We start from the raw sequence: 24,264 nt of genomic DNA, 5'->3' as shown, positions 1-24,264 counted from the left end.
GAGCCAGTGCTGTGACAGGGTGTCAGAGGGGGCCGGGGACAGTGTGGCTGGATGGCCTTCAGCAGCAGCTGGGAAGAAAGGGCCTGAGTATCAGGTCATGTGGCTTAGCTGTGGCCATAGGATCACGGCCACACGTGTGTGAGTGTCGGCCAGGAGCTGATCATATGAGGGTAGGCCATGGGGCACCGGCTTCCCTTGACCCTGTGTCCCCCCTTCCCAGGCAGGGTAGCCTGGCCCAGGCCCCTCTGAGACACCCCAGACCCTGCCGCCCCCACCTGGCCTCCTGCCTCACGTGAGCGCACATGGGTACCCACAGACAGGCTGGGGCCTTGCTGGGCTTGTGGTCGGCTGTCACATCGGAAGCCAGGGACCCACCCCTCTTGCCAATGCTTCCCTCCTGAGGCCAAAGACCGAAAACAAATGGGCCGCATGAGTGGCTGGAGCCCTGAGCAGTTGACACAGGAAGTCATCATTGGTAGAAAGGGGAGGTGATACTAGGCTCCCGCATTGTTCAGGAAATACAAATGCATCTGCATCTATTGAGGGAGCCCCAATGAGGAAATGAGAGGCTGTAGGTGCTGTGACTCCCTGATGGGTGGATTCTGCCCACTTTGGGAAAGCAGATTAGTAGGTGGTTTGAAGAGGTGTTTTTTTACTGGGAAGAATCCCAAGGGAAACCTCCAAAGGGGAGAGGGCCCCAGATGCATGGGGCTGCACGGGACCCCCGGCCCCACAGTACAGGTCGGAACAGCGTGTGCGCCGTCGCGAGGAGCGCGTGTCTTTTCATACAAACAGGTGGCCTGTTGCGGTGGTGGCAGCATCAGCTCCAGGGGGTGGCTGGAGTTCGTAGAAGGCGGGCTGTGTTCTCTTGGAATCTTGGCTCTGGTCCCCTCTCCAGGGCTGTGGTGCCGTCTCACTGTCGCCAAGGTGCTGGGGCCTCTGCTCTCCATCCCGGGAGGCCCCACGCAGGCGTTACCCTCGCCATAGACATGCCCGCTGGCCGCCTTCTAGCTGATACCCCACTGCCTTGCCCCAGGGACCTGTGCTGGGCTTTTCAGGCCTAGAGCCTGGATGGGAGCCGCCCCTTGGCCACATCTGAGCTTTGGCGTCTGTACTACCCACCAGCCCTCTCATCACGGCGGGGAGGCCTGCTGCTCCTGAGTGGGTGGAGCGGTTGGAAAGGCAAGTTCAGGAGCCTTCTTCTGTGTCGGGTTGGGGCCAGGCTGGCCAGGGTCACACTGCCTGCTGGGTGTGAGGCCAGAGGCCCAGCCTGGCGCTGCACAGACCCCAGGGCTCCTTCCTGCCATCGGGCGTGGTGAGGGCCAGGGCTCGAGGCCGGACTCCTTGTGGCATTTCTCAGGATCTGCTGACTGATGCACCTGGAGGGCCGGGCCGCTGCTTCCAGTGGTGCTCAGTGTCCTTGCCATTATGGCCTGAGAGGCGGGCAGAGCCCCCAGGGTGGCCCCAAGCGTCCATGCTTCCCGGGCAGGAGGGGGAAGGCAAGGGAGCGCATTTTCCACAAGGCCGAGCGCCTCTGCACGCTGCCTGAGTGACAGCAGGGCCCCCAGGCCTGACCGGCCCCAGCTCCTGTGCAGCTCCCCAGGAGGGTCCTGTCTGTGGCACCAGCTCACGGCCAGCCCCGGACTGCCCAGGTGTTCTGCCTCCCCCTCTTGTCTGGCAGTGGGACAATGTCTGCCCAAGGACAAGGACACTTTGTGCTGCCGGTCTTGCTCTGTGGGGACTGCTAGTTCAGGAGTATGTGGGGACCCAGGGCTCTAAATATACCAGGATGAGGTCACTGGAGTGGAGATAGACCATGTGGCAAGCCTGGGACCCTGTCGGGGCCAGATACCCAGGGCTGGGGACAGGGAGCGGGTAGCCTTGCTGTCCGTGTGGGACCGCCCAGTCTCCTCTTGCTCTGCATGCCTGCCCTCGGCACGTTAGAGGTACGGGGGGTTGGGTTCTCAGACCGTCTCCCTCAGCGCGGCTTGGAGCGTAGGTTTTTAGGACCATCTGGATGGGTTCACGGCCACAGCCTTGGACAGAAGCATCATGTGGGAAGGCCTTTGTGGCCAGGATGCTAGTTGGCCCCCGGGCAGAGGGACAGCTTTGCACAAGGTGTCAGGCATGGCGAGAGCCACTGTTGTTGCTCTGTGGTCACTGCAGTTTACAGCCCGGCTGCCGGCAGCTGGAAATGGGGCTGGTAAGAAAGAAAAGCTGAATGTGGCCCGCAGAGTGATGGACCCCAAGGATGTCCACATCCTGGTCCCCAGAACTTGGGCATGGGGTACCTTCCAGGGAAGAACGGACCTCGCAGATGTGACGAAGGCTGTAGACCAGCCTGACGGAGTCCTCAGAAATGGAGACCCTTTCCTGGGGCATCAGGGATGAGATGTGAGGCTGACTTTGAAGATGGGGGCGGGGGCGAGCTGGGGGACGCAGTCCCTTCCTAAGCTGGGGGTGGCTTTCAGGTGACAGCCACCAAGAGAACAGGGAGCTCAGTCCTGCGGCAATGAGGAACTGAATTCTGCCAACACCTGAAGAAGCAGGAAACGGGCCCTTGAGAACCCCCCAAAAGTAGGGCAGCCTGCCAACACCTGGATCGCAGCCCGGAGAGACCGGAGCACACTCCTGCCCGCTGGAGTCTGAGATGTGAGATGATGCGTGTGGTGCGTTTGGGCCGCTCAGTCTGTGATCATGTGTGATCATTTGGGCAGCAACGGGAAACTGATACAGCAAAGGGCTGGCAGAGACGTGGGAAACAGGCTTCCCCACTTTCCAATGGGAACAGCCGCCCCGGGCTAATCACAGTTGTTCCCAGCCTTGGAGCCAGCAGCCCCTCTGGCTGCTTGTTTGTTGTTAGCCCAGAGTCACATCTGCTAAAGGTGGGGATGGCAGCCTTGTCTGTAACAGCACTTGGAAACACCTATATGTCCCACCCAACGCACGCTGCTCACTGGGGCCTCCCCCCACTGGAAGGCTAAGCAGAGGGAGGGTCTGTGCTGCTGGATGTGTCACAGGTTAATGAGAGAGTAAGGCATAGAACTATGTTTTGTTTGTTTAAATGTGATAAGTGAATATACAGCCTTGTATATACAAAGAATATTTACGGAAAAGCTACAAGGAGACGTTGCAATGGCTGGGTGGGAGGTGTTCCTTTCCTTGCTGTATCGGGCCTGGGTAACTCGGTGCGAGTGTGTGTGTGTGCGCGCGCGCACGCGCTGTGATCTTGGAGGGGAGAGGGGTCTTCTTCGGGGAGTGGGCTCCCCCCACCAGCCAGCCACTGGAAACCTGCAACTGTTTGGATTGTGAAGCTACCGGAGTTCTTTCCATAGTCTGGACCCAGATCTTTCAGTGGGAATGTGTTGTCAACACGTCCCCCCAGACTGAGGCTTGCCTCTTCATTGGGAGTGTCTTTTAATAAGCCCAAGTCCTGCATTTTGATGAAGCCCAGTTGGTCCGTTTTTTTTTTTTTTTTGGATGGTTAGTGCTTTGGGGCTCCTGAGAAATTTTTGTCTGTCCCAAAGTAGCAAAGATTTTCTCTGTTTCTTCTAGAAGCCTGAGAGTTTTCGCTCTGACGTTTAGGTCTGTGGTTCGTTTAGGTCTGTGGTTCATTTTGAATTAATTTTGAGTATGCTGTGTTGCTTGGTGTAAGTGGAATTGATCGTACGTAGTTTGTGACACTTCTGTCCCCGAGGTTTGAGCTATCTTGTTGGTGCACAGAAGCTGTGGTTTGCTTCTTTCTATGGCGCTTTCTTTTTCTCACTCTGTTCCTTCGACTCTTGGAGGCTCCTGGTATCATCATAACATTTGACCACGTGACCTGTACCTTCCTGTGCCATCTCCTATCTGTAAAATGTGATAACAGTACCTACTCCAGGGTGGTTGTGACAATTAAACAAGGCGGTGACATATGGAAACATGAACAGTAGGACTGGGCCTGGCTCGCAGCGTGTATCTTAAAGGGACGTAATTGCTTGATCGCAAGATTACCCATGTTTCTCTGTACCAGACAAAGCCCCCGCTCCCCAGTCTGCTGTGCCCAGAACTCTTTGGTGTTGGCAGGTACCATTTCTGCCAGGTTGGTGTGTACCGTGTGTCCGCCGGAGTGTTCAGTGTGCATTTCCTGATTACTAGGAGATGAGCACAGGTGTGTTGCCCAGGGTCTCTGTATATTCCAGATGGCGATCTTTGGGGCCCTGCGGCATCTGTCTTCTCCCACCTTGTGCCTTTGTGCTCTCTATGGTGTCTCCAGATGCAACGGTCTAATGAATGTAGCCAAATCAATTGGATTACTATGTATCGATCTTTTCTTTTAACCTTGATGCGTTTTATTTAATAAACACTTGAGCCTCCCACCCCATCAGATGGCAGAATAGAGTGTGTCTCCCAGATCAAGAGCAGATATCGTTTCACAAACGTCATGAGTTTCAGTTGAGTCACAGCCATGCGGGCGGGTCGATGTGGACATGGAAGGGAGGGTGAGCGCTGGGTGCCATGTTGGCCCCTGGAGCAGGTAGGAGGCTGTGGGGGTGGGGGCTCCCTTGGCTCTTCGTGTGAGAGAAACGGAGTGGGCTGAGGTAGGGAGAAGGGCCGGGGCATGACGAGCACCTCTTGTCTTGCAGATCCGGAACATGGTGGCGGTGCTGGAAGTCATCTCCAGCTTGGAGAAATACCCCATTACCAAAGAGGCGCTGGAGGTGAGTGTCCCTGGCCCTCACACGTGGTGGGCACTGCAGGAGTGGGAGGGTTCCGTCTCAGAGCTGGGGCTCCTTCCTCCACAGGATGCCCTGCACCCTCAGGGCCGAGGGGGGTGTTCCCAGGGGAGGCCGCATGGGTGACGCTGGCCCTGGGCCTTCGTTCGCTGTTGCCTTTGCCACAATGTGCTTTTCCCTGGCAAAGCAACCTTGTCGTGGCCGTGGTGCCAGCGGCCTGCAGGATGGTGCTTTTGAGAATGCTCTCTGGCTCCAGGGCCTGAGAGTCTGAGTCCTCGATTTGAGAACTCAAATGTCACAAAAGACCACAAACCCATGTAGGTTTTGTGTCTGGGGAGCCGGTACTTCAAGGGTCACGGGGGACTCTCTCTCCCCAACGGTGTGTCATGGTCTCTTTTGTTGTAGGAAACTAGACTCGGGAAGCTCATCAACGACGTCCGCAAGAAGACCAAGAACGAGGAGCTCGCCAAGCGGGCCAAGAAGCTGCTGCGGAGCTGGCAGAAGCTCATCGAGCCCGTGCACCAGAATGAAGCGGCGCTGCGGGGGCTGGCGGGGGCCCCTGGCTCTGCCAATGGGGGTGCCCATAACTGCCGGCCAGAGGCGGGGGTGGCCGGCGCACCCAAAAGCATCCACGACCTAAAGAACCGCAATGACATCCAGAGGCTGCCTGGGCAGCGGCTGGACAGGCTGGGCAGCCGCAAGCGCCGGGGGGACCAGCGCGATCTTGGCCACCCTGGGCCACCTCCCAAGGTCTCCAAAGCAAGCCATGACTCTCTGGTCCCCAACTCATCACCCTTCCCCACCAACGGGATTGGCGGGAGCCCCGAGAGCTTCCCAGGCTCCCTGGACAGTAGTGGGCACGTGGGCCCCGAGGGTGGCCGCCTAGATCATGGTGAGAATGACAAGCACAGTGGCAAGATCCCTGTCAATGCCGTGAGGCCACACACCAGCTCTCCGGGCCTGGGCAAGCCCCCTGGGCCCTGCTTACAGAGCAAGGCTGTGATGCTGCAGCAGCTGGACAGGGCGGACGAGACCCCGGGGCCCCCCCACCCCAAGGGGCCTCCTCGCTGCTCCTTTAGCCCCCGGAACTCACGGCACGAGGGCTCTTTTGCACGGCAGCGGAGTCCGTACACACCCAAGGGCTCTGTGCCCAGCCCCTCACCACGGCCCCAGTCGCTCGATGCCACGCAGGTGCCATCACCACTGCCGCTGGCCCAGCCGTCCACCCCTCCTGTGCGGAGGCTGGAGCTGCTGCCCAGTGCTGATAGCCCAGTGTGCTGGCTAGAGCAGCCCGAGGGCCACCAGCGGCTGGTGGGGCCAGGCTGCAAGGTGGGGCCACCCCAGGCTGAGCCCCTCCTGCCCAGGGCTGGCTTCTCCCCGGACTCCTCCAGGGCTGACAGTGACGCAGCCTCGTCGGGTGGCTCGGACAGCAAAAAGAAGAAGAGGTACCGGCCGCGTGACTACACGGTGAACTTGGACGGCCAGGGGGCCGAGGCAGGCGTCAAGCCTGTCCGGTTAAAAGAGCGGAAGCTCACCTTTGACCCCATGACAAGACAGATCAAACCTCTGACCCAGAAAGAGCCAGTACGGGCCGACAGCCCAGTGCACACGGAGCAGCCGAGGACAGAGCTGGACAAGCCCGAGGCCAAGGCCAGCCTGCAGAGCCCCTTTGAGCAGACGAACTGGAAGGAGCTGTCGCGCAATGAGATCATCCAGTCCTACCTGAGCCGGCAGAGCAGCCTGCTGTCATCGTCGGGCGCGCAGACCCCGGGGGCCCACCACTTCATGTCCGAGTACCTGAAGCAGGAGGAGAGCACCCGGCGTGGGGCCAGGACGCCGCACGTGCTGCTGCCTCCGGGGCCGCCCACTGACCTCCCGGGGCTGAGCCGCCAGGTCACGCAGGACGATCTGGACAGAATCCAGGCCCGCCAGTGGCCAGGGGTGAACGGGTGTCAGGACACACAGGGTAACTGGTATGACTGGACGCAGTGCATATCGCTCGACCCGCACGGCGATGACGGGCGGTTGAACATTCTGCCTTATGTCTGCTTGGACTGACGGGCCCTCGGCCTCTAAGTGCATTCCCACCTCGCAGTTAGCGGGCGGGGGGTGGCCAAGGCCTGGGAGCCTCCAGTGGTGGGGAGCACGGCCAGGGTGGGGGGGGTGGGGGCGGGAGTCTCGGTCACTCCATGCTCTTCCCTCAAAATTCTCCTTCTTTTGTGAAATGCTGCTACCAGTTTACTAACAAAATTACAAAGGAAGGACCGTGTGGAAGGAAGGCCGGCAAAGTGAGTTCAGAACTCTATAGCAGACCAGCTATAAAAAGCGTCAGTCCCCCACCCTGGAAGCGGTGCGGACACTTCCCAGCACCGGTGTGCTGGGACCTCAGTTGCAGGCAGGCACAGAAAACCTGTGGGAGAGGTTACCTTTAACAGAAGCACGCATCTCATCTGTGTTTTCTGTTCTTTCATTTGGCCCCGAGTGTCTGAGGCTGTGGGCACCACCACAGCCTGTGTTTGCACCCCACCAGGCCAGTGTTTCCGTCACGGTGCCAGAAGCTTCTCGGCTGTAGTAAGCTGATGGTGTTGGGCGGGCCACCTGGCCAGCTAGTTTGACCCACACTCCACGGGCATCCACACATTCATATCTGGTTTCAGTTCAGACCCCGTTTTTAAAGAAATGCTGCAAAAACTTAAGTTTTTCTAGAGTTTATTTTATTCTCCTCTTCCATCTCACCACCAGCCAAATTTCCTTTCTCCCTTTCCATTTCCCCTTCACATATCTAGAAAACTTCACCTTTCTAGAGTTCCATCCCCAAAACACAGTTCCCACAGGTGCTACTGGTTTGTACGCTGTACTGTTGGCGAGGAGACCCGTCTGTGCGCTGGAAACACTCATGACCATTCCTTTAGATTCGTTTGCCTTATGGTTATTGTCATAACGCGATTTGCAAAAACAAGGAGCCTTAGTGAATGTACAGTACCTAGACTTCTGTGTTCTCAGGATGCAGAAGGGAGCAACTTTGCTATTTGGTCCAATAAGTGGACACCTTGTGATATAAATGTGGAAATAAAAAAAAAAAACCATTTGCACAAACCAGTCTGAGAATCGTTTCTAATTTGGTCCTTGACAGCCAAATCAACTCTTTCCGTATTCTGGGTGAGCCAGAAAGACCTGCGCCCCTATCCAGACTGCAGGAAGGCAGACAGGCAAAGTGACCATGTCAGCCTGTTAGCGTTCTGCATGGGCACGGACCTCTACCTGCCTGCCTTTCATCCTTTCAGGGCCACGTGTTGCCTCTCCCACCTCCAAGGTCACCTGCTAGCTTTGGGTGACAGACCAAGGGTCCACATCAAGGAATCTTATCCTGTCTCCAGGCCTCACCTGCTCCGGAGGGAGGGGTCCTCCCAAGCAGGCTCAGTGGCCTATGTCTCAGTGACCTCGTTTTGCCCCCTAAGATGTTTGTAGTTTTTACATGGCATGGTGCAGCGCTCTGTCTAGCAGCATACCCCTTTGGCTCTGGCCCCAGGCTGCCAGCTTCCCCTGCAGAAGGGAGCAAAAAAATAACTTCTCCCTTGACTATAAATTGATCATTGTTTCATTCTCCCCCCTTGTCTCTGGAACCATAAACTGACTGTGATTTTCTAGATTTTTTCACTCCGGAATGTGTCCTCTTGGACATACCTACTTAATTTCACAGCTGATTAAGCAGCTTCCCCTTAAGAGGAGCAGCCCCGTCCAGGGACCTTCAGTCAGGCCAGAGCTGGTGGGGATCGGACATAGCCTTGTGCTGTGGGTGAAGTGGCTTTGAGGGCAGTCAGTTTGAACATTGGCCTTGCCAACTACCAGCTGTGTGGCTAATCCTGAGTATGTGTCCCCATTTGGGACATGCAAATGTTTACTCCCGAGTTGTGAAGACTAAATTAAAAGATCAAAGTTTAAAAACAAGTCAGTGGAACCATTTGTGCTGTGGAGTATCTAGTTCGTTTCCTAACTCCACCTGCCTGTTTTCTCCCCCTTAATGTGGCCAGCCTTGCTGCGGTGCGGTGTCCAAGAAAGTGACCTCAGTCGGTGACAAAGGGTGGTTGGCACAGCTGGGAGATTTAGCGTGCAGGTTGGTGTCCTATGAACATCTCCTTTCCTCAGACCTGGGTTTTGGGATAGGTCTCTGCTCCCTGCCCCCCCTGCAGGCCCCACTTCTCCTGTCTGAGTGCCCAGTAAGTTAGTTCCAGGGTAGATACTGCCTACCTTTAAGAACTCAAGTTCAGGGCCGGCCCGGTGGCACAGGCGGTTAGAGCTCCATGCTCCTAACTCCGAAGGCTGCCGGTTCGATTCCCACATGGGCCAGTGGGCTCTCAACAAAAAAAAAATAAAAAAAATAAAAAAAAAATGTATTAAAAAAAAAAAAAAAAAAGAACTCAAGTTCAAGCTAAGGTTTCCCTCCAACGTTTTGCAAATCAATGGTTGCCACTTTATAATTTGCCACTGTAAAAGGATTTTAACACCCTCTTCCCCCCCCAAAAGTTGTTAGTACGTGACTTGGAGCACATGAAAGATCATTTTGCTGAAAACACCGCTTGGTTTCTCCGCTGGGGCACCAGCAGTCGGGCGGCCCTTCCCCTGCCGCAGAGCCCCGTAGACAGTACCCGAGGAGGCTGCCACGTCTGAGCTTCCTTCGGTCTGTCCGCGTGTGCAATGGAGAGGGTCATACCTACCGCACAGAGCACGTCGCGGCGGCTCCCAGGATGTGCTCCCGATGACCGACCGTGGGAGTCCGCTCCCGGTTTCAGAAAGCATTTAGCTTTTCACAATTTGGTCTTTCACCCCCGCTGCCGCCTGCCCATCAGGAATCTGGTTGAGGGCGCCCGTGTAGCGCGGACGTCGAGGCGTGGCCTGCGAGCTCGGTGGCCGGCTCAGTAACGCCGGCGCGTCGGGGGGGCGCCGGGACTCCGGCCCCCCGGCCCCCCGGGCCCCCGGCCCCCCGGGCCCCCCGGCCCCCGGCCCCCCGGCCCCCGGCCCCCCGGCCCCCCGGCCCCCGGCCCCCGGCCCCCCGGGCCCCCGGCCCCCGGCCCCCGGCCCCCCGGGCCCCCGGCCCCCCGGGCCCCCGGCTCCCCGGCCCCCCGGCCCCCGGCCCCCGGCCCCCCGGCCCCCGGCCCCCCGGCCCCCGGCCCCCCGGCCCCCCGGCCCCCGGCCCCCCGGCCCCCGGCCCCCGGCCAGCCCACCACTCTGCAGGCCCGTTCAACTCTCAGCCGCATCTCCTTCCGCTTCCTAGACAGGCCCCGCCCCCGCCGGAAGCCTGCCGCGGGAGGCGGGGCCTGCTCTCGCTACGTGGTGGCGGGCGCGTCAGCCGGCGCGCGGCGGTGACACTAGACCGCGGCGGCCAATGGGGAGCGATATTGGCTGGCGCTCCCGCCCATCCCGGCCCCGCTCCCGCCCCGCGTCTGGCCGTCGGACGGGCGGGAAGGGGTGGCCGCTGGGGCAGGATGGCGGCGGTGGCGGCCGGCGCGGGGGGCCCGGGCGCGGCGGGCGGCGGCGGCGGGGCGCGCGAGGGCGCGCGGGTGGCGGCGCTGTGCCTGCTGTGGTACGCTCTGAGCGCAGGCGGCAACGTGGTGAACAAGGTGATCCTGAGCGCCTTCCCGTTCCCCGTGACCGTGTCGCTGTGCCACATTCTGGCTCTGTGCGCCGGACTCCCCCCGCTGCTGCGCGCCTGGCGCGTGCCCCCTGCGCCGCCGGTCTCGGGCTCCGGGCCCACCCCGCACCCGCCGCCCGGCCCCCTGCTGCCGCCGCGCTTCTACCCGCGCTACGTGCTGCCGCTCGCCTTCGGCAAGTACTTCGCGTCCGTGTCGGCGCACGTCAGCATCTGGAAGGTGCCGGTGTCCTACGCGCACACCGGTGGGTGCCGCGGCCGACGGACGGCTGATGTCCAGCCTTGGATGCCGGGCTGGGGCCGCCTGGGCTGTTAGCGGGGGAGGGACACGCGCGACCGTCTAGGGAGCTGCGGAGCCGAGCAGGGCGGACCGCACCTGGTGGGATGGGGGGAAGCCCCACAGAAAGAAGGACTGACGAGGTTTGAGGGGCTGCCAAGCGGTCCCAGCCCGCGGTGGAGCTGGGACGGGCTCCCAGGGTGCGCCCTGGGTCTCGCACTGCTCCCTGAGCACCCCTTGCTTCTTTTCGCAGTCAAGGCCACCATGCCCATCTGGGTGGTCCTTCTGTCTCGGATCATCATGAAGGAGAAGCAGAGCACCAAGGTAACCCAGGAGGGCTCTGGGCAGGTGGGGGCTCCAAGGGCGTCGCCGCTGTTGCCTGGCTGGTGACGTGGTCCCGGCTCCTGGCCCGTGGGCTGCCAGGCTTCCTGGAAAATAAGGAAGTTCGCTTAGATGCCTCTGGTGGCCCTTTTGCTGCTAATTTTCTCAACTCAGCCTGGGGGCCACTGTGGTGTGAAGGTTGTGTGTCCCTGAGTTGTCTCAGCTGTTTGGTCTCGTGGACTCTGCCCTCCCTCTCAGGTCTCACTTCCCTCCCGGTTTTGATTCCCTACCCGGGGTTGCAGGTAGGCAATGACTGCGTCCCATTTTGGCCAGGTACCCTGTGCCCCTCCAGTGGGATCTGGGGTGGAACAGCTAACTTCTTGCTGGAATGGAAATCGGACAGAGTTTCACTTCTTTGCAAGAGACGGGTCAGTCAGGGTAGGGGTTGCTAGGGTCAGAGTTAGAGGATAGTCAAAGGAGTCTGATTTTGGCAAAATTCAGCAAAGTCTTTGACATAAAAACAGCCAGGAATTGGGAATGTCTGAGAATGGAAGTGAAAGCAACACACAGAACCCAGGGCTGCATAAGGAAGATGCTTTGGGCACAATCCAGGGTCTGTTCAAGATGCCAGTCCAGGGTGTTTTCTGGCTTAGGGTGAGAGAAGCTGTGGCTTCAGCCAGAGACAGCCTTGCCTGTGTCCTTAAGTGGAAGTGGGGCTCCCGTTGTCCCAGCTGGAATCCATTTCATGTTGGACAGAGTACCTCTTTCTACATGGTCAGTTTCTGGCATCCTGTATTTGATGTAACTCAAAGCGGCAGTGCCCTGGATTAGCTTATAGAAATTGGGCCGCCTCTAGCTGGTTTTTTCCTTTCAGCCCGTCTTTTTCCCTGAAAGCTGTGGGTGTGCTCTGCTGCTTGCCCCCTGGGTGATGTCAGATGTGACTTGTCTCCTGGGTCGGAGTTGCCTGGGAGGCGTGCGACTGCATCACTCGATATCATAGCACGTTTATCAGGTTTCCCCGTTGTACGGGACATTGGACCCGCCTTGAGCAAGGAGCCGGAAACTTCACCCAGTGAGGAAACAGTGGGGAATGGCCTGGGCAGGAGACTAATGATAATGACAGAATAAGCATGGACCCACCCGTAAGGCAGATAAGGCAGATCATTCCAGATCTCAGGGGAAGAAATGGGACTTGTAAGGAGAGAGTCTTGTGCTTAAGGGCCACAGCCAGCAATAGGGGAGCTGGAATTCAGAGCCCTTGCTCTGAATGGGTGGGGTGGGGGAAAGTGTGAGGGCCTCACCACCCCCTCCTAAAAATGTCCACAGTGCTTTAAGAATGTCATTTGTAGGAGACAGATGAGCGGGGAGTCAGAAAAGCTAGATGTCAGGAATGGATCCCATTTCCCCAGAATTTGGGAGCTGTTTAGCCAGCAGAGCTCAGGAGCCATTCCATGCACCAGGCTCTGGAAAGCTCAAACGTTCTGGAAGGCCTCCTGTCATGCCATGTTACTGGCTGCCTGCTGTGTGCTGAGCACCAGGATAGAGCAACGAACGAGGACCTGCCCTAAAGGAGTTGCAGCAGCACAGACGATGTAAGGGACACTTATAAGGGGTGAAAAGCCCTGTGCTTGGGAACACGCATCAGAGGAACCTGAGGGGGAGAGGTGGGTTGGGGAAAGTTCTTGTGAATGGTGTGTGAACTGAGACCTGAGGGGAAAAGAGGTCTCCTGTTGGAGAAGGTGTGGGGGGGGAGTGTCCCAGCCAGGAGTAACTGCATGTTGGAAGAGGGACCCTGCCAACCTCTTAGCGGATTGGGGTTTCAGACCCTGGTGTGTTGGTGGTGGCAGTGGATAGATCTGTCAGGACCACCCCCGGTTTGTGGCCCTGAGTAGTGGCCCTTACTGGGGGGTGTTGGTATAGGGAATAGTGCTGCCCACAATGACACGGCCCTGCCCCAGGTACCCTGATAACCATCTGCCTCCCCCCAACTCCTCAGCGCATCACTGTCAGCTAACACCACTGTCCAAAGGGGTAGGTGAGGGAGAGAGCGTAGCTCAGGCTTTCTCCCAGGCGTCTGTTGGGCAGCCCAGCTGGACGCTGGCCCAGCAGCCCATCCTGCCTTTTTCCCACAGGTATACTTATCACTCATCCCCATCATCAGTGGGGTCCTGCTGGCCACTGTCACCGAGTTGTCATTTGACATGTGGGGGCTCATCAGTGCTCTTGCTGCCACACTGTGCTTCTCACTTCAGAATATTTTCTCCAAAAAGGTATTTGGGCACCATCTGGGATGTGCATGGTGTTTTGGGGGTGCACGGGTGGCATTTGAAAAAGTGGCCGAGTAAGGATTTCTTTGGTATTGGAGCAGGAAAAAAAATTCATGTTGTCCTTCTGGTTTTCTGCGTGTTGTTTAATTTTTTCCCCCTTTTTCCGCCTCACTCCCCAGCCCACTCTCAGTTCCAGCCGTTGTTTCTTAGTCTAGTTGTGTAGGACACAGCTCCCTGGCCTATGCTGGTATTTTATGAGCCTTGCGCTCCCCCCCCCCACCCCCGGCTGAGGCAGTCGGTCTCTGATTGTCGTTCGGCTACTCACAGCAGCTCAAGGCAGCTCTCACCAGCTTCCAGCCACTCACGCTGGCCACGAGACACTCATGGTAGCCTAGGGCAGCCCAGGGCAGCCCACCACAGCTCATGCTGATCTTCCGCACTCACCGCAGCCCAGATCCAGGGAGAGCCATTGTTCACAATCTTAGCTATAGAGGGCGCAGCTCACTGGCCCATGTGGGAATCGAACCGGAGACCTCGGTGTTAGTAGCACAGCACTCCAACCACCTGAGCCACCCAGCTGGTCCCAAGTGTTGATGTTTTTTCTTTTCTTTTTTTTTTTTTTAATTTTTTTATTTTTTATTTTCTCAGTCCTTTGTGCATGAAGCATTGTGCTTGTTTTGGGCCTGGGCTGTGTGTCTCATCATAGGTACACTTGCAGGTTTGTCGGTCAAGGTCAGATGTCAGGGTTCATGTATAGTCACTGTGTTTGGGGCCTGGGTAACAGCCCTTTTTGCCACTTAAAGTGTTAATCAGCCTTTAAAGAAGTTTTCTCTCTTCAGGTATTGAGAGACTCGCGGATCCACCATCTCCGGCTGCTGAACATCTTGGGCTGCCATGCCGTCTTCTTTATGATCCCCACGTGGGTCCTGGTGGACCTCTCAGCTTTCCTGGTCAGCAATGACCTGGTGAGTTGGCCAGCGCCGAAAACACACCCTTTTCTTGACTGGTTCCAAAGTGGGTGTTTTGTTGGGGAAGTACGCCTCTGTGTTGACTTTGGCGCATTTGGGGCCTCTGACAGCCTGAGCCGTTGAACACTCAGCTCTTTGTCATGATTCACGTTATGTGCAGTGGAGGACGTCAGCTTCCTTTGCATTTCCTCTCCAGCATGCTAGATCCCAGCTGCTGATAGTGGTCACATTTCTACCAGTGGCAGGAAGGAAGGAAAAACTCCCAGCATGGGGGACTTTTCCTGTCCTAATAGTCTGGTTCAGATCTCAGTCTGACTTTTTAAAACTGTGCTCGATTCCTTTTTTGACATCATCGCTGTACATATTTCCATTTACTCCAGCCGTAGTTGTAGCTCTCTGCATACCGGAAATAGCTTCTTCCCACCACCCACCAGGCCAGCCTCCAGAGAGTGCTAATGCTGGTGACAGTGAGAAGAAGGAGGTGGGCGTGGCTCTTTCAGGCCTCAGTTAGGGAGAAAGAGTTAATACTGATTAGGGCTTACCGGGGTCTGACTGGACTCTTGACCTTGGTCCTTAAGCCTTAGTACCACCTGTGGATGCTGTGGAAATTGTCTTCAGTTACCAGATGAGCCAACGGTGGCTCCGGGTTCTCACTTCCCTTCCACACTGATTTGCTGTGATTTTTCTGTGAAGAACTTTCCAGTCAACCAGGACTAGTCTGTTATCCTTGAAGTACAGTCCACAAGAAGGCAGTTCAGGGCTTCTCTTTTAATTACCAATTTTCAGAGTAAAGAGTTAAGAGCTGACTTCAAACGTTAACCAGTAAGTTGAGGGTTTGTTTTTGTTTTTTTTCCTTTTAGGGGGCATGGAGGAGGATTCTTTTGGTTTTTTTAGTCTCATTGTGAATTCGTGTTTGTCAGTTATACCTGTTAGTCTTTTCATATTCAGTTTATCCTGTCTTGGCGGATGGAGTCCTTCCTTTTGGCTCCCTGCCCTTCTGACAACACACCTCAGCCTTGGTGGCTTTTGGTCCAGCAAAATGTGCTCCTTTATCTGCGCACGTCCCATCCCAGATCTGCCCTCAGCCACTCTTTGGGGAACTCGGTTGTTTTTAGTGGAGAGTGGTGTTTAGAGACACAATCTGCATGCTGTGTGCGCTCACTGCTGTTGGACTATCATTACTTTTAAGCCTGTGCATTGCAATACTAGGAAAGACGTGTTTGGGGCAGAAGGGAGAGTTCATAGTGATTGTTTCAATTCCCTTTTAATGTCACAGGATTTATTACTGCTTTAATTTTTTGTTTATATTTTTTTCTGGAATGCTTGATTCCTCGCAGCATTTCCTGTTCACTTGTCCTACTGAAGTTTTTCACGTACATGACCCTCCTGTACACACAGATAATCACTCCAGAATGAGAATCCTGCAGGACAACAGCGGGTCGAGCCCTGAGAGAAATTTAAGATTTCTGTGCAGCTCTATTTGTCCTTAAAACACGTCCCATTAAAAATGTACAACAGGTCCTCGAATAATGGTGTTTCGTTAGAGCGTTGATGAGATGCCGTAGAACCTTAACTCTTGTTTCTATCAATTAGCCAGTGGTAAAACTGGTTTCGTTATAGGTTGTTTTGGTTAAAGTTGCAGAACTTATCAACGCTGTTAAATGAGAACTTACTGTTCATTTGAAATACTGTGTTCTAAAGGCACTTGAAATAATTGTTTTCACTATGTGCCTGTGTCACCAACTTATGTAGTTGGGTTCCTTGGGTTTGTTTTCCATTTTTAGGCATTGCCTTCTTTTTTTGCCCCTACTGAGTACATCAAATCTTTCATTTCCAAAGTCAAAGGATATGACAAGGTTTATTCAAAGAAGCCTGGCTTCAGTCCCTTTTGCCTTCACCCACTCTCCCCCTTCCCCTACAGGAAGCCATTTTCATGTACTTAGTTTACCCTCTCAGTGTTTCTTTTCACAGATGTAAGCAAACTTGTATATAGTCACACCTTCCCTCCTCCTTACACAAAAAATGACTTTTTAGATATTTAGAAAAGAGCAATTTACTGTTTTCACTCAATAATGTGTCCTGGAGATCACTCCATGTAGGCATAGTTAGGCCTTTCTCATTCCTTTCATTGGCTGTGTTATATTGTCAATAAGTTTGTTGTCAGTTCTCTTACTGTCCTATGTTACAGCTCTTTGGTGTCTGCATACACACGAACAAATATGTGTAGACAGACTTTGCTCTGGTCTCTTCGGTTTTTCTTGTATTGATATTTTTTCAGTTTTCTTCTAGTGATCACGATTTTTTTTTTTTTAATTTTAGTATCCTCTTTTTCTTTTTGAAGACACACACACACACACACACACACACGGTGCCAAAAAAATGTATACACATTTTAAGAAAGGAAAAGACTATAATACTCGCTATATACCGATAACAAAAGATGAATGAATGCAAGTCACTTTTGACTTCTGCAATTATAAGAGGTGCTCAGGGCCGGCCCGGTGGCTCAGGCGGTTGGAGCTCCGTGCTCCTAACTCCGAAGGTTGCAGGTTCGATTCCCACATGGGCAGTGGCTCTCAACCACAAGGTTGCCGGTTCAACACCTCGAGTCCCGCAAGGGATGGTGGGCAGCGCCCCCTGTCACTAAGATTGAACAGGGCACCTTGGGCTGAGCTGCCGCTGAGCTCCCGGATGGCTCAGTTGGTTGGAGTGCGTCCTCTCAGCCACAAGGTTGCCAGTTCGACTCCCACGAAGGATGGGGGGCTGCGCCCCCCTGCAACTAGCAATGGCAACTGGACCTGGAGCTGAGCTGCGCCCTCCACAGCTAAGACTGGAAGGACAATAACTTGAAGCTGAACGGCACCCTCCACAACTAAGATTGAAAGGACAGCAACTTGACTTGGAAAAAAAAAAGTCCTGGAAGTACACACTGTTCCCCAATAAAGTCCTGTTCCCCTTCCCCAATAAAAGCTTTAAAAAAAAAAAAAAAAAAGAGATGCTCAAAGTGGTTACCGTCAGCGTAATTTTCATACAGTTTTTTCCTTTCTTAAAATGTATATACATATTTTTGGCACCGTGTGGGTGGGTGTGTGTGGGGGGGTGTATTTAACGTTATGGGGCCCTTGTCCATTCTAATGGCAGCCCTATAGGAACACACAGTATTCAACAGTGTCCTACAGGGGCCATTATCCCAATGAGGGGCAAAAGTCTGGGTGACCTTGAGCAAGTCACCTCAGTGTATCTTGCTCACCTTTGAGGGGACCGTGTGATTCCCCCCCCCCGAGAGGTGGTAGAGATGGAATCAGGCAGTCATCCTAAGATTGCTCCAGCTCCTGTCCTCGCAGGGCCACCATCCTGGGGGAGCCAGCTGTATCCTCCCAGAGCCAAGGCCATTGTGGCTCAGGAATTGGCCTGCAGAGACCTCTCTGTCCTCAGAGCATTAGGACACAGGGATGTCCCAGCACTGCTGTCTGGGTCACAGACACTAGAGAGACGGACATCCTGGGGCTGTCTGTGGCTGGCGTGCTATCTCCAAGGTCATTCGCTGGCCTGGCAGCCTGTCTATACAGGCGTTTGGTTCCCCGTTCTGAAGGTACCAAGGTGGGGCTGCAGAGGGCCGGAAGTGTGGGAGCTGTGCTGTGTGTCTTCTGGCGTCCAGCTGTAAATACATATACAGAAATATTGAGTGCTGAGCGTTCCCAGCTGCCTGGCCAGGGTGGGGCCTACCTGGCTCTCCCCATCTGCTTGTCCTAGGGTCAGCCCAGGCTCTTTGGGGGATTCTGTGGTCCAGATGTCTGCTAGTGGGTTCTTCACTTCTGGGCCCCCTTCATCAGAGTGCCTCATTCCGGGGAGGGTCAGACAGTAACTGCAGTTCTGATGATAATAGCACCTTCTTATGTTTGTGTGGCACTTTCGGAGCCATGATCGTGTTTGATCTCCACAGCAGTGGCATTGTATGGGCTCAACAGGGATCAGCCCCCATGGCACAGATAAGACATTACGACCAGAGAGGTCAAGCAGCTGCCCAGGGCTTCCAGTGATGGGCAGACCCAGGGCCTCTGGCTTCCCACCTGGGGGGTTCTTCACACACTCAGGAGCTGCCTTCCCAGGACCTCCCCATCTTATAGGATGCATCATGTCTGCTCTGGTCTTAATGTTTGTGTCCCCCAAAAGTTCACATTTTGAAACCCAACCCCCAAAGTTACAGTATTAGGAAGTGGAGCCTTTGGGGGTGATGAGGTCATGGGGGGGTGGAGCCCTAATCAGTGGGATCAGTGCCCTTAAAGGGACCCCCAGAGAGCTCTCTCTCGCTTCCCACCACTTGAAGACACCCCAAAAAAGTACCGTTTATGAAACAGGAAGCCCATGCCAGATATGGAATCTCCTTGGTCTTGGCCTTCCAGCCTCCAGAACTAAGGAATAAATGTCTGTTGTTTGTAAGCCCCCAGCCTGCGGTGTCTGTTTCAGCTGCCCGATCAGACTGAGACCCTGTCCAGGAAGCAGGCCTCTCTCTCTGCTGAGCCCAGAGCCCTGGCCCTCACTGTCCAGGGGTGAGGGGAGGCTTTGGTTCCCGTCCTGCTCTGTGCCCTGTATAGGCACCTGACTTCCCCTCTCCAAGCCTCCACTTCCTCGGCAGGAGAGGGAGGTGATGGTGGTGCTGGTGGTGAGGGTAAGAGGCTGTGCATACAGAGCCCCTGATAGCACATGACGGGCTGGGTCTGCTCCCCACTGTTACCCCAATAAGCCACTGTGCACCCCCCACCTCCAGGGCAGGCATGTGACCGCGGTGCTGTCTTGCTCCCCTGTCTATAGACATACGTGTCCCAGTGGCCCTGGACGCTCCTGCTCCTGGCTGTCAGTGGCTTCTGTAACTTCGCCCAGAATGTCATCGCCTTCAGCATCCTCAACCTCATCAGCCCTCTGAGCTATTCAGTGGCCAATGCCACCAAGAGAATCATGGTCATTACGGTGTCCCTGATCATGCTGCGGAACCCGGTCACCAGCACCAATGTCCTGGGTATGATGACGGCCATCCTGGGGGTCTTCCTGTACAACAAGGTAAGTTTGGGGCGGGGTAGGCTGTCCCCTCCATGCCCAGGGAGGTGCCAAGAGTTGGTGGAGGGAGGAAAAGAAGGGGCCTCGCCAGGGGCTAAAAGGCCCAGGTTCTAGCTCCTAGCTTTGCCACCGACAGGTTTATGGTCTTGGCACAGCCCCACCCGCCCTGGCCTCTTTCCCGAATAGATGACTCCGGCCCTTGCCTCGCTCCAGCTGGGCCTCTCAGGTCTACTGCGGCTTGGTCAGGATTGCGTGCTCTCCTCACGTAGGATCTCTTTAGTCCTGTAAGGACACGGATGGCTAACAGGGAGGGCTGGTACATTAACCGTTCACTGGCCATGTCTGAGCCCTGCTTGGGTCAACACTTGTGTCTGCCTGTGTATCTTGAGCTCCCCTCTGTCCTATGTGCGTGTCCTGGGGAAGGAGCCAAGTGTCCCACTGCTCTCTTGATCCTGCAGACCAAGTACGATGCAAATCAGCAAGCAAGGAAGCACCTCCTCCCCGTCTCGACAGGGGACCTGAGCAGTAAAGAACACCATCGGAGCCCCCTGGAGAAGCCCCATAATGGCGTCCTCTTCCCCCAGCACGGGGACTATCAGTACGGCCGCAACAACACCTTAACAGACCACTTCCAGTACAGCCGGCAGAGCTACCCGAACTCGTACAATTTGAACCGCTATGACGTGTAGAGCCTCATGCACAGGGTGGGCTTTTCTGTGACTCTCGTCCCACGCCGGCAACACCACTTCTGACAACCAGTGAATGTAAACCCACCCAAGGGGATGGTACACAGGAGTGGTACACAGCCATCAGCGGACCTTGGGCTCCCAGCGCCCTGAGCAGCAGGACGCCCTCCCTGCCGTGAGGACCACCACCCTCGAGCTCCGGTGTTTCCTGCCCTTCCTTCCTGGAGTCTCATCTGAGGGCGATTTTGCTACGGAGATCTTGGCCAGGTGTTACCTTTCTGCGTGGACTTTTCCCCTATGTCATGTATTTCAGAGTTTTTGTTCTGCTTCCCAGATAACATTTCCAGGTAACCTCTGGAAAGGCGGGATCACTGTGGATACAGACCCCGGAGCAGGCAAGGGGATGGACTCAGTTTCCCCATCAGCCCCATGGCCGTTTGCAGTTACTAGCAAGCACGCCCAAGTGAACAGCTATTACAGTTAGCATGGGATTCTTGGAGGCTGATTCTTTGACCTGCAAGTCAGAATTGGTGCGTGCAGGGCACTGCCCCTCCGAGGGCAGTGAGGAGGTGACTGCAGAGCTGGGGCAGGGGTCATTAGGAAATCATGTTGTGTTTCAAGCTCTATTTCTATAATAGTCGTTTTGTCTTTTCTGGTGGGTCTTCACTGCTGTGATGACTTTGCAGGATGTTGCAGAGATACTGATTTTATGAGAATCTTGCATTTTTCTAGGGGATATTTTATAGTGGTGTGTATATTTATGCCTTGGTCCCCAAGAGGGGACGCATTAAGGCTGGCTTATGGGTTGAAAACCCTTTTGTTTTTAAATGTGTAAAAATAAGAAAAGTTCCCACTGGCGATGCCTGTCTTGACACATCTCGGCATTATGTGGGAAGCAGTGAGGTGCCGAGAAGCGCCTCCCGAATGACCACAATCGCTGAAAGCAGAATGAATCCAGAATGTCATCTCGATGATTTGTGTGACAGACAAGAGCCCAGTGCTTGGATTCCATGGTCTGTTCTCGTGTTTATGCTGGGATCTGAACCACGTCCTGGTGAAGGGGAGAAGGGGCGAGCACCAAGCGAAGATCTGGTTTGCCAAATCTGATGCTTTGGTCAAGCAAAAGTTTGGGTTCTGGCAGGTTCAAATCTTCAGAAAGATTATGTGAGCCCAGCAGGTATCTCCGTGTGCCAGGGTCCAGGTCGGGGTCTCCAGCTTTCTTGGCATCACGAAGGCCTGTGTCCTGCCTCCCTGAGGGGACCACGTGCTGGGTTGGTGGGGTCTATGGTGATGACTGCTTTCTTCCTCCAGCATTGTCCGGGGGTCACCCTTTGCCTGCTGGTGAGTGAGACGTTTCCCCATTCAAAGAAGTGTCGTAGCTTATGCTTGACTTCTGGTCAGTTGGTTTTTGGTCATTGGAATTGTGTGTTGAAGAGGTTCCGCTTTGTCAGCTTCCAAACGGGCCACTCCTGGACAGTTCACAGAAGCCTTCTGACCTGGGAGTTTATGAACCACCAGCCTCCGCAGTCCCTGTTGGTTGTCTGTTGTTCACTTGCTAATAATTACTTTGGCCCCAAGTTTCAAGCTGACTGCTGTGTGAAACCTGAAAAGGCGGTCCTGAAGGGTATTGTTGGGGACAGGAGCTCGCTGAGCGCTTTCACCAGACGCAGTTGAATTTTTCTCACTGGTGAATAACAAGTGGGGATAATTTTTGCAAGTCTGCCAAGATATTATGATGGTTGTCTTTATGATTACAGTAACTGACTCCTTGAACATATAATTGAACTCCAAAATGAATTATGCCTCCATTCAGCTTTAATGAAATTTCCAATGTTGCTGAAATTTGTATATTAGTTTTCCTTTTCCAATGCAAGATCTGCTGGTGAGGGGAAATAACAGACTGGTTTTATTATGGTTTATAATAAATGGGATATTTAATTCTGTACATAACATACATTTACAATAAGTACGTACACTGGAATTGAGACAATCATATTAGACCAAATCATCAAATCAAAGGACAAAGACATACTTTTGCGATTCGATATTTCAGAGCTGACATTGACTTCTTGAAGGCCTGATTTCCAGCCACCTGCCTCCCTAGCCCGCCACCCCCACCCCACTCCCACATTCATTTTTGCATCTCTTCCTCTCACACTCCTCACTGCTGGCAGTTGTGGCAGTCAGTTCTGTTGACCCATCCGTGATGCGGTCTGGCCTGTGACACTCTGACCTAACTCCTTCATTTTACAGAAGGGGAAACTGAGGCTGAGGGCATTTTGGAATAGTGTTTGTATAGTGTTGAGATTTGGTGTGGAATTTTTTTTAAGGAGGGCGCAGCAGGGATCGAACTGGCAACTTTGGTGCTATTAGCACCATGCTCTAACCAACTGAGCTTACCAGCCACCCCCTGGTGTGGAATTTTTAAGCACTTACTTTAAGTCATTCATTGTAGGGAAAATCAAACCCCTGTTACAAAGGAGAGAAGCCAAAATATGTTCCAGTGAAGCAGCACTTGGAATTTCTGCATTTTGCTGTGTATTTGGTATACATCGTTCAATAGGCCCTTTACTGTCACTGGGACGTAACCAGACCTGATACTTTAAGGGTCTAACCGCCTTAAGGGCATAGGACATTAAATTATTAAAGGATCTGAAAATTGTGAAGCCTTTTTTTTCCATTGTCACGTTTCCAAGACCTAAATGCTATAGACTGTTCTGTGGGAACGACACTGTATATTCATTGATGGCATTTACCAAAAATAACTGATGGTCCCCCAGGGAATTGAGACTGGTACCAGTTTGTCAGTGAGGGTCTCTGAGTGACCCTGTCTTTAGTGTGCCCAGCAACAAGACAAACAAGAGGTAGACAGAGAAACTGACCTGGTTCTCATATCCGAGTGTATTGCGACTTTTTAACTGAGCCAAGTTTAGGACCTGTGATTTGTGAATCTATGAGATGGGAGAATAAAACTATAGAATCACAACTTAAAGAGTTAATGACATGCCTTATTAAACAGAATAACATGGAAAACCCAAGAACGTTGTGGAAGCTGTGCTTATGGTGCTTAGGGTCACTCCTCCTTTTTGGAGGGGTCATAGTAATGTGTCTGATGCAGTGGTGGCTTTTCACGCACAATCCTTATCATCTTTATGTTACGTTTTATTACTTATTTTACAGATGAAAACAAGGCCCAAAGGGGTTAAGGCACTTGTCTTGGATCACACAGCTACCTATCTGCCCCCAAAGCCTAGTTCCCCCATATTACTCAGAAATCATTCCCAACAGAATTTCCTTCAATCCCAGTTGAATGTGTCGACCAAGCACAAAAGAGTCAGGAGGCTTTGGTTAGAAATAAATGACAAAGATCTGTTCAAGGGTCTTAGGATTTGCAAATCGGAAACACAACTAGGCAATACCCAGTGTTACAAAGAATGGGAAACAGTTCTTACAGTAGAAAGCACATTCTTGAAAAGCATCAGTGCTGTGTCGAGTCCCTGGACTGGTCTGTGATGGCAATCTTCCAGAAGTCTCATGGTCTAGATGATGGATGTAAGTTTTCCTAAGAACGAAGTACTTTTTGTTCTTTCCTAAGTCCTTCAGAGGGTTGTCACCTTGTCAGGGCCAGGTTTAGGGATGACCCCATTGTTCAAACACTAGAGTCTGAACTCCTACTCAGGAATGTCCTCTCCCAGACTGGAATACTCCTATCTGTCTCAGGGCAACTCCCATGTGACCAGAGGTTTGCCTGGTGACATCATTAGGCCCAAGGAATGCTCTGTGCTCCAGCACAGGACCGGACCTTCTGTTCCCATTCCTCCTGCTGTGGCTTCAACTAGTTGACCACACGTGGTTCAGTTACTATGGGAGCTGAGGTGATAGTCACACCAAGTTCTGGCTTTTTTGAGACTGTAGGTCTGGATGGACCTAGATTTCCCAAGTCCCTTTTTTCCCCCTTCTGCCTCCCCCGCCAACCCCTGCCCCATGCGCACGCAGCTGTAGGTCGCCAGCCGCTCACAGCAGTTCACGGCAGCTCCCGCCAGCTGCCGGCCTCTCCCGCCCACGGGCCACCACCAGCCACTCATGGCGGCACACAGCAGTCCCGCAACTGCATTCAGCAGCTTGTGGCAGCTCACGCCAACCTTCGGCTGCTCATGGCAGCCCAGCTCCAGGGAGAGCTATTGTTCACAATCTTAGCTGTAGAGGGCGCAGCTCACTGGCCCATGTGGGAATCGAACCGGCGAACTCGGCGTTAGAACCACAGCGCTCCAACCACCTGAGCCACTGGGCCAGCCCCAGTCCCTACTTTTTAAATAATTTTTACTGTC

At 54.2% G+C, this 24,264-nt stretch overlaps 2 protein-coding genes across 2 annotated transcripts in view; both read left to right on the top strand.

Annotated features, from left to right (window-relative positions):
• Positions 1-7,801, top strand: part of MED26 (mediator complex subunit 26) — a 45,019-nt gene extending 37,218 nt beyond the window's left edge. Inside the window, exons 2-3 of the mRNA XM_081077285.1 lie at positions 4,626-4,700; positions 5,121-7,801. Coding sequence (XP_080933411.1) covers positions 4,626-4,700; positions 5,121-6,773 — 1,728 coding nt within the window. The 3' untranslated portion in view covers positions 6,774-7,801. The remainder of the gene's footprint in view (positions 1-4,625; positions 4,701-5,120) is intronic.
• A 2,397-nt stretch (positions 7,802-10,198) lies between these two features.
• SLC35E1 (solute carrier family 35 member E1) lies at positions 10,199-22,972 on the top strand (the record flags this gene model as incomplete). The annotated part of the gene is made up of 6 exons (XM_081076923.1): positions 10,199-10,607; positions 10,893-10,963; positions 13,093-13,230; positions 14,067-14,192; positions 19,008-19,253; positions 19,709-22,972. The coding sequence occupies 6 exons, from the start codon at positions 10,199-10,201 to the stop codon at positions 19,937-19,939; spliced, it is 1,221 nt and encodes a 406-aa protein (XP_080933049.1). The 3' UTR covers positions 19,940-22,972.
• Between the last annotated feature and the right edge of the window lie 1,292 nt (positions 22,973-24,264).

This window comes from Rhinolophus hipposideros, assembly GCF_964194185.1.
Source record: "Rhinolophus hipposideros genome assembly, chromosome: 16".
NCBI classification, from domain to species: Eukaryota; Metazoa; Chordata; class Mammalia; order Chiroptera; family Rhinolophidae; genus Rhinolophus; species Rhinolophus hipposideros.
Note: the sequence above shows the minus strand (reverse complement) of the source record. Positions and strands in the feature narration are given on the sequence as shown.